This window comes from Juglans microcarpa x Juglans regia, chromosome 6S (genome assembly GCF_004785595.1).
Source record: "Juglans microcarpa x Juglans regia isolate MS1-56 chromosome 6S, Jm3101_v1.0, whole genome shotgun sequence".
Lineage (NCBI taxonomy): Eukaryota > Viridiplantae > Streptophyta > Magnoliopsida > Fagales > Juglandaceae > Juglans > Juglans microcarpa x Juglans regia.
Window position 1 is genome coordinate 17348113 of NC_054605.1, and position 18416 is coordinate 17366528.

The window sequence follows — 18416 nt, forward strand, 5'->3', positions numbered from 1 at the left end:
ATTAATAATAGTAAAAAAAATAATAAAAAAATGATAAAATACTGTATAGTAGTAAAAAATAGATATAACGTAATGATAAAATATTAAATAATAATAGAGTGATCTCAACCTTAGATTAGTTTGGTTTGGTAGATGAGATAAGAGTTTTTAAACTCTCATATAAAATATAATAAATAATTTAATTTTTTAAATCTCAAAATAAAAAATTATATTATAATAATATTTTATTTAATTTTTATCTATTTCATCTAATCTAATCTGCATAATTAAACTAGATCTAATAAAACTTTGACGATCAACCATTGATCAGTGCTGTAGTGATTTTGAACACTTTCTCTACGCCGTACACCCCACGCCCAGGGCTGGGGGCCACCATTCACCCCTCGCGAACAAACATCAGATTGTGACCTGACCAGATAACACAACATTTTTTTCCCGACCACTTGCAACAATTTCCCCATATAAATTCGCCATATCCATCTTCATTCTCCGTAGCACTGCCTCCTTTTACTAATTCCTCTTATCACAACCCTATACATACACCAACTCACATCCTCTCTCTCTCTCTCTCTCTCTCTGTCTCTCTCTTCTTGCCCTGATCTCTAAGCATGTGGAACTCCACTCTCACCTGCTTCGAAGAACTCTCACTTCAAGTGTTAAAACCATGGAAATCCAGCGTTAACGCAAAAACCATATACAGAGATGAGTTAGACAAGAAGGCGTCAAGAAAGAAGCCAGGGAAGAGTTGCAGAGATCGTAGTACTGTTGCAGATTCAAAAGTTCCATTGCTTCCAGGAGATCAAGATGGGAAGGATTCTGAAAGACGAGGAGGCCGCCATGGCAGCAGTAGTACTAGTACTCATGTTGACAAAAAAGGGGTGATTAGAGTAAAAGTCAGGATGACAAAGGAGGAAGCAGCTCGACTTTTATCCAGGTGCAGAGATGGAGGGTTACTTGAATTCAAAGACGTAGCGACTGAGCTTGTTCAAATACCAAAAAATCGTGTTCGTGTTGTGTCCCTTGACACCATCGGCCTTGATCCAGTGCTTAAGAGCATTCCGGAAGAAACTGATGATGAGAATTAAATACAAGTAGTATCTTATCAATACCCATTTTTGTGGTTTTAATGTATTCGCAATTCTTTTGGAAGAACTACATAGAAACTTTCTTTTTCCTTTTTCGTTTTCGTTTTCGTTTTTCTTTTTTTTTTTCTTTTTTTTTTTGGCACGAGTGAATACAGATCCCAAAAGCGTAGGAGGATGGAACAGTACGATATCCAGTCCCAATAGATATTGGGCATAAGCCTTACCCAAATTAACGTGTTTAAAGTGGAAAAAGATGAATAGTACTATTCGTGTGCTTAATTAATCCATTCCCTTTTCACCTTGTCCTCTCTCCGTTTTGATTGGGGGTTACTCTGCCATGGATTATATGAATTGAATTGAGTTGTAAATAATAATATTTTATAAATTTTATTAAGATGAGTTTAATTTTTTTAAATTGAGATGTATTTAATTTTTATATTAAAATGTATAAAATAAATTAAGATGTGTATAACTTTTTTATGAAAAATTAAAAAAAAATGTATGTTATTAATAATTGATTTAAGATCAGTTAAAGTTAAGTTGATGTTCTAAACACAATTAATTGGTGGAGCCTCTAAATAATGGTCATGTTTTCTTCCACTAAACACATACGGCCTTGATCCCCATTGTGATATGAAAGGCTTGTCAAGGATACAATCACGGCAGTATGAGGGACAAAAAGACAGTTGAAGCCGATTGTAGGAGGAATTTAACCACTCATGACCTCATGACCTTTTAATGATTATCAGCGTGATTGCATGTCTTACTGACCGATTGACGTCCCTGATCTCCTATTCCAGTCAAAACAGATTACAGATTTATGTTTTGGGTTTTTCCTTATATTTTTTGATAAATTGTTGCTCATTTATACTTGGGCCTAGCTGATGGGTTAACTTAACAGCATTCCCATCCGATTGCTTAAAAGCATCATTTTCTCTCAATTATAGGGTTTATATTTGGAGTTTTTTTCAAATACATGCTACATCCGATTTTTCATTTTAAGGAAAATGTTTAGGTTATAAACAGTGGCTCTCTGTATTTGGGAAGCTATTCATCTCATAAATCACTTTTTATATATATTTTATAGGGACTAGTTAAAGATGTAGAAATAAAATAGTAGAAATAATAATAAAGAAAGAATAAAAAAAAATTAATAGAATAGAGAAATGATAGAGAATTGGATGTAAAAGGTTTTTTAAAGATGAGTAAAATTTAGGAGAAAATTATATACACAATTGTTTTAAAAAAGAGTGTGACCTATTATTAAAAAAATTAATTTTTTCATGTAGATCTGTATTTATTTATTTTTTTCAAAAAAATTATGCAATGTATGCACATTCTACAACTGCAAATATCATTTTCTTAACAAACTATAGTACTTCAATGCCCCGCATATTGCGGGATTATTAATTTTACTGACAACTGATCATGTTGACTCTCGATAGGCTCCTAATTTTTTAAGTGTGCGGCACATGAAAACGATCTTTCTGTATGTTTTTCTTCTTCTTTTTTCCCCTATGTGAGCAAGAACCTACTCTTGTCCTTATTACGTGCTAAATCAGGTTGACAAATTGCATATCATACTAGAAGAAGAGTCGGAATTAATTAGAAAAATCATTACCACCCAAAAATCTCAAATTATATATGCCGTATAAAAGAGAAGTAACGATGAAAAAAAAAAGTTTAATATGCAAGATGTAGTCTTGGGATATACTAAAAAAACTTCAATATGCTAGAATAGTCAGTACGGCCATGCATCTCACCTCACATGCAATTTCAAGCTTCAATTTCATAATTAGTATATTAGACTAATATTAGATACAGTCTTAATATATACAAATCTCACGCAATTTCTTAGAAAATAAATAGAATCCATAATGAAAAAAACAGAATGCTTTATGTAAGTCTCAAGCGTGATCTTTTTTTTTTTTTTTCAAAAAGATTGTGCGGGATTTGCATACACTATATAAACTGTACAACTCATTTTTAATATATTAAACCCCACATTTCAAAAGTATTAGGGCAATTTTCTGCTTAGAATTAGTTAGCCATGGTTAGTATTGTCAGATTCATGGAGGGTGGCATGCGTTATTTTCAATAGATTCATGGAAATGCGCCATAATTTACGTATGTAGACTTTCAGTTTGGGTCAATTTTGCTTTCTAACAATTAATTGGTTGTAGCATCATGATCAGTTGGAGGAATTCATGTGGAACTCGATCCCAATGATAACGAGTAATATCCGAGATTAAGTATAGGAAGGTAGTGAATGAGATCTGAAATTACATGAAAATGAGAAATTATCACTATTATTATAAAAAAATTACTTGCTTGCTACCAGTTATTTTTTATAAAATAAGTTTATTCTCTTTGCAAATAACTCGTCATAAATGTTCGTTTTTCTTATAATACTTTTGCGATCGATGATATCTACTCATAATTAATCTTGACTATTACTTTTGAAGTAAAAGTCCAAATGTAGTTGGAGAAACGCATATACATGATTTACTGGTACTATCTATCAAGGTAGTTGGTTCTCATGAGAATGCAACTGATTCCATACCTGAAAGCACTGCACATTTGAATATTCCATAGAATGAGTATCAATATATTGTGTATATTGAAGGCATCAGATCAATTTCCTGATTATTAAAACAACTAAACATTTTATATGCACATTCATACTAATTTCCTACACGCATTTTTTGAGAGGAAGGAAGATCAAAGAGAATGGGGAACTAAATTCGAACATGAAGAAAAAGAGATCATCTCGGTTAAGGTACTCAAAACATCCATGTCAACCACTATATATATGTATGTCCTCTAGCTAAGAAGAAAATTTAATTACAAGTTTGGATCATAACCCACATCAAACTGAAGGAGGGAAAGAAGAAACAAAGGCTGAAATAATATATTTGAACAAAACGGCCTTGATCATGATCTGTCCATCTCAAGCAATTCAGGGCTCTCCATGATACTTTCCAAAGAAGGCTTCCATCCCTCAACTCTTGATCCTGATCTTCCTCTTTCAATCTCAATGAAAACATCTTCCATGGCCAGCTTCTTTCCTTCTTTATCATTCAGCTGTAGAATGAACCACTCCAGCTCTTCCTTTGTCAGCACAATCTTAACCCTTATGGCACCTTTCCCAAAATTACTTTCCTGCACAAACCCACTTGCTCTCTCTCTCTCATATTCCTCCTGCTGCTGCTGCTGCATTTCCTCTGCTTGTAGCCTCTGCGTGCATGTCTTCATGCAGTTTCCCATAATTTTGGATCTAATTCGTCCAGAATACCGTTCTGGGATCCTGAAAACCACTCTAGCTAACAGAAAAGCTTGTTTTTTTTTTGACGTTTCAACTAATGTATATAAGATGGGAGATACGAGATAGAGTAGGGGAAAGCAAACATATATATATTTATAGTGCTAAAATATTACTACCACCACTACTACGTACGTCTATTAATAACATATAGCAATAATAACTTGAAAATCATTAGCTTTGTTTCATTCATGTGTGACAAAACGCGTCCCCTATGTTTTAGTGATAGTGTCCATGTGTGCCACCCTAGCTAAGACAAATTAATTTAGGTCATGACATGACACCAAAATGTCTCCCATGCCTGCCCTCAAAGTCACAGCTACTACTACGTACGTTGATAACTTTAAACGACATCAAAAAAAGGATTTACTTGTAGACTTTAAGAGGAAAAAAAATCAAAAGGCAGACTAAAGTATGTATATCTGGCTGCATCCAAATATATCCTCATGAATGTCAAATTTTCCTTTAGACTAATTCCCTCTCATTTTGTTGGGTGACAGATAAAAGTTCAAAAGTAAGCAGAGGAAAATTAAGCAAAGCAAGCTTATACTTTACATATTCCCTAGAAAAAAAATCACTTTTCTACACTTTTTTCTTATACTTGTGTCTTTCTTCGGCCCCTCCATGATCTAGAGTTTGACGAGTTCGTCTTGACTGGTTCCCCTTTAGGAGGATCTTATTGCATATTATACTAGCTAGAATTACAACCAGCTAGACTAGAATCTAGCTAGAAATTATACTCAGGGAGCCAAATTTCATTGTAGTAGTTTTTTGAAGGGTCACAATTATTATAGAAAAAGAAAAAGTCTAGAAAAAACATCTTTCTTGACAAGGTCCCCCCTGCGCCCAAACTTCCTCATATCATGATTACCTCTATAGTCGAGTACCCCCAAACGGTAAACAGGCCCGATCTATTTTTCTTGATCATCTGACCTCTCGATGAATGATCAGACAGTACCTCTTGTGTTTTCAGAGTTTTTTTTTTTTTTTTTTTTGGCTAAGTAAACTTGATCAACTATATTTTGCCAGAAAACAATTTTACATGATGGAGGATCAGTTACTTCATCCCATTTAATTACATGGTTAGGGATCATTTTAACACCATGCAGCTAGCCATACAGATCTTCTTTCACTGCCCATTGTGGAACAGCATGAACTTGCGCGCCCATTCGCTTCTCTTGTGTCTTCAGTTAAGTTTATAACAGAACTTAACATAGCTAGTGCGCGCAAGACAGAGCATGGAATCGATGTTATTATGACGACAAATGATGATTCTGTGCACAAAAAGATTAAGAAGATAAAGCCGAAATTGTAAGGTTGTAAAAGTGACCAACAGACGAATATTGGTACAAAAACAAATATTGATCACAGTAATCAATAATATCATGTTGCTTTTAAATAATAATAAAAATAAAAATAAAACTATATCGCCCTCAAAGATCGGTGGAACTCGACAATCTTCCAAGTTTAGGTAGGAAAAAGACTAGTTTTTATTAAAATTTTCAACCTCGAAACTGGTGGAATGCATGGACACAGAAACTTTTCCATTTTCAATGGCAGCAACAACCTACTCTTGTCCTTACTTGTTAAAGGAAGTTTAAAAGGTAGTTGATTAGTCGACGGTTCCATTTCACATTGAGAGGGTTCTGGGTCCAAATTAGGAAATCGGAACCTTGGATTTAGCGAACCCTACAACATTATTTTATTTTTTATTTTGTATTTGTATTAAAATATTTTTATTGATGAGTAATGTTACATGCAGTCATGGAGTACATAGGCATCACGCAATCAATTTGAAAAAGAATAAGATTTACTATTAAAAAGAAATAATTTTTTTATATGTATCCCATATTTATTCATTTTTTTAAAATGATTACGCGACGTTTGTGCACTTTATGACTACAAATATCATTTCTCTTTACTAATTCCATCAAAGCCTTAACATTTTAAAGTTTAGCATTGTAGAAGTTTTTCAAATTTAATTAGAACATTCTTAATGGCTTCTTTATCCTATCCTTTAAAATACATTACCAAAATCTATTTTTTCTATTTTATATACTGACTTTTACAATACGTCATACATCAACTTATCTGTTTTTTCTTTATATCATTTAAATATTATACTTTTTAATTTTTTTTATTTATTTCAAATATTATATTCTCCACACAGCATATATTTCAAATATTTCTCTTTACATCATATATTTGCAATATTTGCAATATTTCTTTATGTACAATGTAATATTTTAGATTACTTAAAAAAAGAGTAAAACAATAAAATAAAAAAATACCTGCCTTTATTATTAACAATATCAAAATTTCTGCATGCATACAAGTTGAAAGGACTATAAACGGAGTGCTAGAGAGTATATGAGAGATAATAGAGTAGGGTCTATGCAAAAGTGATAAAATGGTTAAAATGAAAAAAAGATAAAAAGGAAAGACGATGTAATGAGAGAGAAATAATAAAAAATTGTTTAGAGGAATGAATAGTTACCCTTACATGTACTCATGTAGAAGATTTACTGTAACTGAATGTAAAATAGAAATAAAATAGATGATCTAATGGAAAAAAATTTTAATCATCTTTCTTTATATTTCAAAGAAAGTGTATTTTGCAAGAGCCATTAGGAGTGCTCTAGATGGATAATATTGGAGAAGATTTTCAGACTAATAATTTCCTCGGTATAAATTTAACTAATGTTTTCTTATTCAGTATTTGGTCTGGCCAATTTAAGCACATATATAGATTATATTCATCGAGTATATGCTTTACCAGGAGAAATCATTTCTTCAGTATAACATCGGCCAGCATGGTATGGAAAGACAAAGAAGGAAGAAATGTCCCATATTAATCATGTAGATCCCACAAGATTCCTCACTGGTCAGGAAGCACTATCAAGACCTGTAACGTCCCGTAAATGTAATTTCCAGGTAACCATGGGAATCTCAAATCAAACAGAAAGCACAAGTAATGACAAGAAAACCAAGAGCTAGGCTTTGCAATAAGCACAGTAAATTATATCTTCCATGTCGAATATGGGACGTGTTTATGTAAGTACGGTTTCCATAACATACTTCTGCCAGTGGCTAGGACCCAAGGATCAGACGTTCATGTGAATTGCAGCACATCACTGTACAAAAGGATCCACTCGTCTCTAGAACAGAGCATCTAGAGCAGTTCACAAGAAACTGCCCAATTACATTTTGAAGTTCATAAACAAATAATTTTACACGTCAGAGCAGTTAACGATGGTAGCAGTATTCTAACTTAGAACGGCCTAAAAGCCATGTCGTGCATGTATTCTGAACCTGGAAGGCTCTATGGTCAACTGGGAAGTTTAAGGTTCACGTGCATGCAACTGCAGTAAAACTCCAACAAAAAACTCACTCTATGCGGCGGCGCTTCTATGCAAGATTCTCAAACACCTGGTGGACATCAGCAGCTGTGATTGATTTTGATGAGTCAAATGACTCCTGAAAAGGAAAGAGAAGGAAAAGATAAATAAAAATGCAGATCATGTGAGCGCAGTACCTTAAAAAAATAAAACAGCCAGAAGGCCAACTTCCATGCCTTCCCTTTCCCCAGTCTGCTTTATAAAACAGTACATAGGCCATTAAGAAGTCACAATCAAGAGCATACCAGGAAACCACGAATCTCATCCTTCATATCAGCTATGCCACTTAGAATCTCCATTTTCTGTATATGACCAAGTTTATCAAATAAACTTAGCTCCGCGCCCTCCTGTTGCAGCAACTTCTCTTTCCTCTTCTGTGTTGCCATTTTCTCGTACTCTACAATTGAGTCCTCCTTGTCCAGCAGAAAAGCAATACACTTCTGTTTGTAAACAACCAGGCACTTTTCACATCTGCAAAGGACATCACGCCAGTTTTTTGAAAGAAAAAGTGGTCTACCGTCTAAATCAGGAGAAGCAGCCTCCAGGTTAACTCCAAGAACACAAGCGGGATGTGTACTGGCATCTTTTACACATTGATTTGAAACCACCTTCTTCTGAGAATCTTCTCCAAGAGACAAACCGTTCACATTAGATGCAGACTCAGAATTAGCGTTAGAATGATCTATTTTAGGATTATTATGAGCATCAACATCATTCCCTACTTTTCCAGATCCACAAGCTGCAGATGTATCTTCTATTACATTCTTATGCTTATCGGCATCAAGGGTAACATCACACTGTCTCCCTGCTGCCCATATGGACTGAGGATATAGTCCCAGAAACAAAAAACTGGTTGAGCAGGTCCTACATATAAAATCCTCATACAGAGGTTCACTTTCCTCATCTCCTGGAACCTGTAGTATGGCAGAAAGATAGGTGAAGAACCAAGCAATTGCGATTAGATGAAAATTACTTTTGAGGGATATTTTTTTGTTTTTTGGGTGTAACAGATGTTTGGATGGAGCTCAGAATTTATTTCACCAAAAAAGGTGAGAAGTTTTGAAAAATTTACGGTTGCCAATAAAGGCCAAGGCCTTGTATTATACTATTATTATAGCAATGTATAGTATCCTCACCATGCAAACATGGCGTGATGCATTAAACATAATAAGAACAAAGAAAAAGGGGGGAAACTTGAGAGCCATTGTGAAGGTACCGCTAACGACCTCATTAGAAGTCTCAAGACCAAAATGCTCCTCACGAAACCAGTCCTCACAAAAGCAGCACTGTATCATCTCTACTGGCTCTTCAACATCAGGATCAGGCCTACCACAAGTGCAATATGAGCCTCTGAAGTTATGATTATACATATTCTCAGCATTCTCTATATCCTTATTTGGAAAAAGCTTGCAGAAGAAATCCCCAAATTTTGAATTTCCACCTAAAGTTTCTCTTGGTCCACAGCTCCACAGTCTGGTTCAAGTAGAAAAATCAGTCATACTCAGTTAACATTAATATTAAAAATTCAGACAATAAGCATGATGGAGACATGAGTTCCTAGCACGACAGATATAATTTCCATGAACCATCTGACAACCTGATAGAATGCTGAATTTGGAATCCACCATAGCAACCATTCCAAACTAAGAACAACCATAGTTTCGATTAAAGTTAAAAAATGACCCCTTTTAATACAAAATCCCATGTATGCAAAAAAAAGAAATGGGGGTTCGAACATATGTCGGAAAACCACCATGCTTCTTAAAAAACAAGAAAGCAGTTACATTAGATCCCCTAAAGGACTGTGTAAGACTCTAGTTCGAATGAAATGCAAACTACAGCTCACATCATGGAGATAGAAACATCTACACTTTTAGAAAGAATAGAAAAGTAAAAAGAATTGATCCCTCTACACACATGCATTAAATCTATCATTTTGCTTGGCTATTAAATCATTATACTCCCATTCACAATAAAAATTGTTCACACAACTCAGTTCATTAAAAAAAAAAAAAAAAAAGTTCATGTAAGTAAGCAATCAGTACCAACTAGTTAGGAGTTTATCATTTACTCAAAAGTTAAGTCCTCCACGCTGAAAAGATTGTAGTCGGAATACCTCGTGACAATCATGGCAAGACAAGGAGCAAGCTGTGCAAACTCCGGCATTTCCCTCTGGGGTACAAGTCAGACATGAAAACACTGCCTGTCTCTTTATATAACCATTGGTATAAGTACATTCATTGCCTTCATCAGCCCCAAAACCAGGTCTGCTTCCTATGTGTCACAAATTAGAGACATACAAATAACCCATTAGCTTAAGCACAAAAAAATGTACAAGTACAAAACATTAATAATGTCAATAAAACGCCAACAATATTTTAGAATATAAGGGGAGGGTGACTGGAACAGAAGATGGACAATGGAAAAATAATTGCAACTTACAACAGAACTGAGACCCAGTGTGATTTAGTTATAGATTTATACATATTGAGCTAAAATGAGATAAACATATTAAGGAAAACAAACTGAAACTACTTCACATGGCCAAAGTGTGTGTGTGTGTGTGTGTGTGTGTGTGTGTCTATATATATATATATGTTTCAAACATTGTCTCTTATAATGCCAAGGCATCAATGCAATCTACATTTGAAACAAACAAGAAGATGAACCTGAAAAGGGTAGGAACGCTGACATCCCCATGAGGCATGGTCGGAAATTATAGATTCTACCCTATTGGTTTAAAAGGCCCTAGTGTAATGAATTTTGTCAACCTTCGATATTTGCGTGAATACAAAAAAAAAAAATTAAGGTTCTTATAGAAGATCTCAACCAATGCACAACAACTTGAATGGTATGTTTTCTTAGGTGAAATTGACCATCACAAACTTGATGCAAACCTAAAACAAAACAAAATATATGCAATTCAGAATCCTAAATTAATATCTTTTTGTCAGTTCTATAGCAACCAAACGAGTATATCAATACACTGGGTAAAAAAAAAACGCCAAATTATATATAAGAAAGAAGCAGACCAGCTCTTGTTCCTCCACTCCTTTAAGGTAATCTCGGATCGAAACAGTTTGCTCGGGTTCATCTTCAAACGCATCCGCCATTTTCCCACCAAACTATATAACCTTAGGCAGAATCCGCTACCCGTTGGTGAACAATTATTACGCTCCGTACCTGAGATTCACTGAGAACAAAAAGAACCAATACTGATGAAAGAAATTGTCGACAATGGGAAGTTTTGGGTGCTCTAGAAAAGGAAACCCTAGATTGGACGAAAAGGAAAGAGAAATTTCGAAGAAACGAACCTGACGCTGCGGCTAAGATATTTCTAGGGCAATCACAGGTGGATGGGATTGAAGAAGGGGAAAGCGTTTCAGGCAGAGAAAGAGGGGGGTCAAAGAAGCGTTAAGGTTTAATTGTGACAGGGACTCTTCACTATAGGGACATTTTCCCGCCATATCGAGACCCCTGCAGTTCTGGCCTGGGAGCTTGCCGATTCTAATGAGTTGCTGCGATTCACAAAATCGAATGCGTATAATCCGTTCCCTCCAAATGCGAACGGTTTTTTCTTTTTGAAAAAATAGAATAGATATGAAAATTATATGAAAAAAATTTAATTTTTTAATAATATATCTCTTTTTTTTTTAAGTGATTGTACGACACTTACTTACGTTACAACTATATATAATATTACTCTTTTTAAATATGCTGAAATTATCAAATAAATTTTCAATTTTCATAATTATTGACTTGATTTAGCATGTTCCTACTCGAAATTATGCGCATGATTGAGCTCACTAAGGCTTCGTTGGGAAACATAATTAATCTCAACTCATTTCAACTCATCATTACAATTTTTTTAAATTTCAGCACAAAATATAATAAACAATTCAACTTTTTCAAATCTCAAAACAATAATAATAATAAATAATATTCTAATAATATTTTATTAACTCAACTCACTTCAATATTCAAACGCACCCTAAGTTTTTTTTTTTTTTTTTGGGGGCAGCTCACATGTTGTTTATGTGAGAAATGCAATTCTTTATTTTTAATTATGTTATTTTTAATCATATTGTTTTGGACGTGTTTCACATGCGCAGCTGGATCTCCTCGAACAATCAAGGGTTAGCTTCATTTCTGCACAAGTTCAATTTAGAGATGGCTCAGGAGTGGTCTGGAGACCCTTCGATGCCTAAGTCAGTTTTTTCTAAGGAGTTTTTACCTTAGTATGTACCTGGCAGTCCGCTTTTATACAAGGTATAGGGAAGCAACTTGCACGCATCATCAAGGGCAATCCCATCACCTTCATACTCCAACCATCGAAAGCATTTAATGTGACGTAGCGTACCAGAAAAAAGTAATTAATGCGGCATTTACAGATACGTCGATGACCTTTCGGCCCGTGTCGGCGGCACCTGCATTTTCCCTTCTCAGGACATGGGTGATGGTTGCTTCTCCCACACGTCCTCCAATAACCGTAACTCTTGAGTGCCTAGGGCGTGCTTGGAGCATTTAATGCGACATAGAGTACCAGATAATGGTAATTAATGCGGCGTGGGTCTCTGACTGATATGTTGGCAATCTCTAGGTCTGTGTCGACGATGCTTGGCTTTGTCAACTCTTGTCGGAACTTCATCATATTTCCTCGATCCCTGTTTTCACCAATTCAAGAGTCTCTTGGAAGGGTTGAATGGATCTCTAGGCTGTGAGACGGGCTTCTTATTTCTTGTTAGATTTAGCGTACCGGGTTGAGGGGGTGGGTTATCCATTCCACATATAACTTAAAATGTCAAGTTTGGACTGTCTTATTATTAACCCACAATTTATTAAAATAAAATAATGCAAGAGATAGATCATAGGTTGTGCAAGTGTCATGCACTCTTTTTGAAAAAATGTGAGGTATACTATTAAAAAATTATTTTTTTGTGAATCTCATATTTATTCAATTTTTTCAAAAGAAGTACACAATGCTTATGTACTCTATGACTGTAAATATCATTTCTCTCTAAAATATATCACATTAATGTGAGTAATTAACAGCATTGCTGATCACATATGAGTTTGTCATGATTTTTAGTCTGTAAATGTTCTTCAAAGAATTATCTCCAAATTAACATAGGTTTTTTAGGCAAGCTTCTCCGACGTATATAGGCTAGCTACATGCTACGTTTGGATGTTAAGATGAGTTGAATTAAGTTATGAATATTAATATTTTGTGGGTCTCATTGAGATGATATTTAACTTTTTTAGATTGAAATGATTTTAATTTTTTAGATTAAAATATATGAAATAGGTTGGGACAAATTTAATTTTTTTATGAAAAGTTAGAAATGTAGTGAGTCTCCATCAATAATTAATTTGAAATGAGTTAAGTTTGATTCAACAATCAAACATAACCTAAATCACACTGCTAGGACTAGCTTGTTGCAACGGACCTAGAATAGAACCATAACCAAAGACTTCGTTTGGTGAGATCCAATGATGCCCTACCCAAGCCCAATGACAGCGTGCACCTTGCTTCACATCCATGACCAATCACTTTCTCACCATATATTTCCCTTGCTAGTTAAAATGCATAGACGAGTGGCTAAATAGCGAATGTGACCCAATGGCCAATCTCCATTTCACCATTTTTCCTTGCTGAAGACATTGTTTGTCACTCTATACGTATGGGAGAATTAATAATTGTAAGGCGAAACACATGATCAAGGGAGTTTTATATATTGAAACTCAAGTATCACAACACAAGTACTCAATTGTTGTTGACAATAAATGAAAGACAAGTTAGGCCAAGAACTTAAACATATTTATAATTAATTAAGAGTAGTGCTACATATACTTATAGTTTTATTACAAGACTTATTTGGTTAGCTTTCTTTTGAAATTCAAATTTTATGATTTTCAGTCTATCAATAACTGACATGAAGAGAAATAAGTTTTCTGTAAGTTTTTCTTAAGTATATTTAGTATTTTCCATTATTATTATTATTATTATTTGATAAACAATGCTTAACTATTTTATTCCTCAAAAAGATATTACATCATTGCATCATGCCAAATGACTGGGGAAACAAAATCTGAGAAAGAGTCCCACCAAATCACTAGATCATCTACATGCCATGAATGTCGTGCCAAACAATGGGCTACAGTATTGGCCATTCGGCCTCTATGGTGTATTGTAACTTTTGGAAATCTTAAAACCAATCTCCTTATCTCCTGAATCAAGCTCCCCGATATAGACATAGATTCTTGCTCTTTGTTTAGCTCTTGAACTACCAACATGAAATCACATTCAACTTGAAGATCATCAATACCCAAAGGAAGACAAATCTAAAGCCCCCTCAACACAGCCAATAGTTCAATCTCCATAGGATCATTGACCTCATGTTCTGGTTTGCTTGATGTGAAGATCACCTTGCCACCCTCATCTCGAAGAACCATACTTGCACCTGATCTACAATGATCATGGAAGATAGCACCATCTATGTTCAATTTCAATACACCCGAAGGTGGGGGCTTCTAGTTTGTGTCCTCTTTTCTGCTCGTCTACTGCAGACATAAACTCATTGTATCTTGTCAATGCATAGTCCAAGGCTTCTTTTGGATTTAAGCTCTTATTCTCATAAAGAAACTGATTTCTTCTATACCACATGCCCCAAGCACATAGGAATAGCTTCCCAAATTCACCTTGTTGATTCCTTCTGATCAAGTGAGCCATAATCTGCAGAAAATCAATCTAAACTTGAAACTCTTGCAAAAAACTAAGTTGTGCCTGCAGAACTTCTTTGAAACTTGAGCAGTATAGTAGAGCATGATTAATGTGCTCCTCTTCCACCTTACACCATCTGCATTTGGCATCACCCACCACCTTTTTTGCTTGAAATTTTTCAGAGTTGGTAGCCCATTCTTACACACCCTCCAAGAAAGATCTTTATTTTGTTAGAAACTTTCATCTCCCAAATCTTCCTCCACCATCTCCTTTGCTCCTCTCTATATGAAACCTCACCGAGCTGCCTTTCTTCACCCAAGGACATGAATAGTCTGTAAGCACTCATGATACTAAACTGTCCATTAGAGTCTTGGTCCCACACCATGTTGTCAGGTCAGCTATCAGCAGGTAACATTATGTTCAGAACCTCATAAGCTTCTCTTTGAGGTAAGATTATTCGTACCTTCTCCAAATTCCACCATCTTGTGTGTTCATCTATCAGGCTGCAACTATCCAGTTCAATTGGGTTTGAGCAATAGAATCTGAAATTGGGATTAACCTATGCTTTGGCAACCAATAGTCAGACCATATATTAATGGTTTTTCCATCTCTTACCCTCCATCTGCACCCTTGTAACAGCAAACTCTTTGCTTCCCAAATACCTCTCCACACATAAGAAGGAGCTGCTCCTAGCTTGAAATCTTTAAAATTCGAAGAGGGGAAATACTTAGCCTTGAAAAGCCTATGAAGCAGTGAGTCCTCCTCTTTAAGAATCCTCCATCCCTGCTTTGCTAAGAGTGCTAAGTTGAAAGTTTTCAAGTCTTTAAACCCCATACCACCATTTACCTTTGATTCACACATTTTCCTCCAGCTAACCCACCTAATTTTATTCTCCTCTCTCTTTTGTCTCCACCCAAAATTTGATAATCAGGCTTTCCAATTCAATGCATAGAGAGGAAGGAAGTTTAAAGCAACTCATTGTGTATATGGGAATAAACATGGCTACAGCCTTGATAAGTACCTCTTTCCTCCCTTGAGATAGAATCTTCTCCTTCCACTCTTGAAGTTTCTGCTATACCTTATTTTTAAGCTGAGAAAAAATTTGATATTTCCCTCTACCCACCATGGAAGGGAGCCCCAGATACTTGTCATAATTTTGGTATTATATCACTCCCCACAACTGCATGATCTTTGCTTGTTGATTAGGAATGACATTTTTGCTGAATACCATGGAAGTCTTTTCCTTATTCACCTTCTACCCAGAGGCCTTTTCATAGATATTTAGTAGATGCATTATATTCAAGTTAGTTTGTAAGGTAGCCTTGCAAAACAATACACTGTCATCTGCAAACATTAAATGATTAAAAGTAGGAGCATTCCTGGAGATCTGAATCCCCTCTAATGCCCCATTCATCTCAGCTTGCTTTAGTAGAGAAATAAGGCACTCAGTGCACAAAAAGAATAAGTAAGGGGAGATAGGATCTCCTTGCCTTACACCTATAGTAGGATAAATTGGACCTTGGGCTCCCCATTTACCAATATTGAGAAGGAAACAGATTGCACACAATGCATAACCAAACCAGCTCCAAATCTCATTTTCTGCATCACTATTTCGAGGAAACTCCACTCTATACGATCATAAGCTTTGCTCATATCAAGTTTGATGGACATGAAGCCCTTCTTTCCTTGCCTCTTCCTTCAAATAAAATGGACTATGTAACACCCCGTATTTTAGTGTATTTTTACTGAAGGAATTATTTTTATGTGATCAAAATTTATTCTCTTATTTTAAAATTGGTTGGATTTTTAGTGAGTTTATTTCTATGATTTTAATTTGGTGAAAATTATTTTTATGTGCTTTCTTAATATTTATTTATTGTTATGCATTTAAATTGCTTTTAATATTTAAATTAATTACCGTGGGATTTTAATTATTTCAATTTGACTTTACCATTACGTTTAAATTATTTTATTTAACTTGTGGTTTTAAAATCTTTTCCGTTGGATCATTTTTGTGACCCAAGTTATGAGGATTGGACCTCATTTCTTTTTCCCTCTTTTTCTTTCCTCTCCTTTTCTTTTCCTCCCTTTTTTCTTTTTCTCCTTATTTTCTTTCGGTTTTCTCCTCTCCCGCGCGATCTCTCTCTCTCCTCTCCTCCGCCCGTTTCCAACGTCCCCTCCCAGCGCCGCCGTCCGTCGACGGTGGTCGACACCGCCCGGTCCCTTGCGTTCCCTTGCCGCCGGCCGTCCTACCCCACCAATATCACCTCCGTTCGTGCCGCCGTTAACCCCCACGAAGCCCACGAAACCCACGAAGCCGCGGCACACTTTCCGCCGTTGCGCCGCCGTCGCACCGCCATTGGCCACCATCTTCCTACCAATTCATCCCCGACCTCTTGGCAACCCATTGGACCCAACCCCAGCTCCGATCCGTCACCGGTGAAGCCCCACCAAGTCCATTTCCGATTTATGCATTTTTGGCCTAAAACCACCCCTTGCGCCGCCACTCACGGCAAACCACCACCACCATTGGCTTCACCGACCTCCCTAGGCCCTACCCTATCAATCTTGGGTCTTCGTTTGTCCTCGTTGAAAAGTTGGTATTTGTGACCCACGGCCACAGTGTATTTTACACTGTGGTGTTGCTCAAACGTCGCATTTTTCAACTTCGTGATCCTCAGAAAATTATTATATTGCACTGTAAGTATTTCTCCAAAGAACTTTCATAATTTAAATGTATTTTTGCACTAACCCATTTCACTGTATTTTTGGCATGCCGGACTGAGTCCGAGGAGTTCGGGGGTCGGATGGATTTGTGATTGGAGTTGTTTGGTTGGATTTGATTGGATTGGTAATTGTTAGTTTGGATATTGTGTTGGTACATGTGCATTTCATCATTTCATGCATGATCATGTTTGTAAAAGAAAACTGGGTTTTCGTGTATTGCATTCATGTTCATGTGCTTTGAAAAGCTATGATTTTATGTGATAATATTTTTGGTGCGTGTGTATCACGACCCCAAGCCAAGATGGGGCATTAACTCGGTGGAGCTCCTCTGGTTACTCGGGAGCGGAATATACTGAGTAACGTCCCCTGGATTGTCGCCGAGCGACAATGGGATCGGACGAGATGGTCTCGTGCCGACTCTGTGGTCCTTCTGCTGGCGGGGACTAGAGGATGTCTGGCCACGTACGCGCTGGGCGCGGAACTGGGCATCGCTCATTGCGTAGTGTGGGTGCTTGGCCATGTACGCGCTGGGCGCGGAACTGAGCACCGCTACGAAGCCAGGACGTGCGGATGGTCCATAGGGGAGGCCATGGTGCATATGGAAATAATGCATGGTGCATTTGGAATTAATGCACTATTTTCTGGGAAAATAGTGCGAGTTGAATTTTGGGTAAATCATTTTCTGGGAAAATGTTTTACGGATATTTTGGGCCAAAATGGGATTTTGGTGTGTGTTGAAAAATTATCATTTTCGGGAAAAATGATGTTTGTGGAAAATGCATATTTTTCATGTGCATGCATGTTAGTTGCATTTAATGCATTTTATATTACGTTGTTGTTTTGGGTTATACTTACCTGCGATACCATTTTGTGGTAACGCAGATTTTGATGCTGATGAGGAGGAGGAGGGCGAGCCTGAGGAGACGACTCCGCCTGAGGAGTGATTTGGGATCACTCGTTTGTTTATTTCAAAACTATTGTAAATTATTCTATGGATTACTGTATAACTGTTATTTAAATCTTTACTGATGTTTGATTATAAATAAATTCTGGTACTTAGTTGACTATCCGCTGCGTTATTTTATTTGTACACTGTTGCATGTACACACACTGGCACTTCGTTGGGATGTGTGACCGTGTTGTCACCATCCTGACGTCTCGAT

At 36.2% G+C, this 18416-nt stretch overlaps 3 protein-coding genes across 3 annotated transcripts; 1 reads left to right on the forward strand and 2 right to left on the reverse strand.

Annotated features, from left to right (window-relative positions):
* Nucleotides 1–608: 608 nt before the first annotated feature.
* Nucleotides 609–1085, forward strand: LOC121236667. The gene has a single exon (XM_041133102.1). The coding sequence runs from the start codon at nt 609–611 to the stop codon at nt 1083–1085; it is 477 nt and encodes a 158-aa protein (XP_040989036.1).
* Nucleotides 1086–3811: 2726 nt separating this feature from the next.
* On the reverse strand, nt 3812–4481 carry LOC121236827. Its single transcript, XM_041133298.1, has one exon. It carries the CDS (start codon nt 4350–4352, stop codon nt 4020–4022), a length of 333 nt encoding a protein of 110 aa, XP_040989232.1. The 5' UTR covers nt 4353–4481; the 3' UTR covers nt 3812–4019.
* Nucleotides 4482–7456: 2975 nt separating this feature from the next.
* On the reverse strand, nt 7457–11359 carry LOC121236828 (putative E3 ubiquitin-protein ligase UBR7). Its single transcript, XM_041133299.1, is given in 8 exon segments — nt 7457–7884; nt 8051–8719; nt 9032–9245; nt 9247–9278; nt 9922–10058; nt 10061–10079; nt 10838–10998; nt 11120–11359. Coding segments are annotated over 7 exon segments (1242 nt in total). The 5' UTR covers nt 10919–10998; nt 11120–11359; the 3' UTR covers nt 7457–7794.
* Between the last annotated feature and the right edge of the window lie 7057 nt (nt 11360–18416).

Excerpts from the sequence above, each read along its gene's own strand:
- LOC121236667 (XM_041133102.1), top strand. The coding sequence starts at position 609 with ATGTGGAACTCCACTCTCACCTGCTTCGAAGAACTCTCACTTCAAGTG.
- LOC121236827 (XM_041133298.1), bottom strand. The coding sequence starts at position 4,352 with ATGGGAAACTGCATGAAGACATGCACGCAGAGGCTACAAGCAGAGGAA.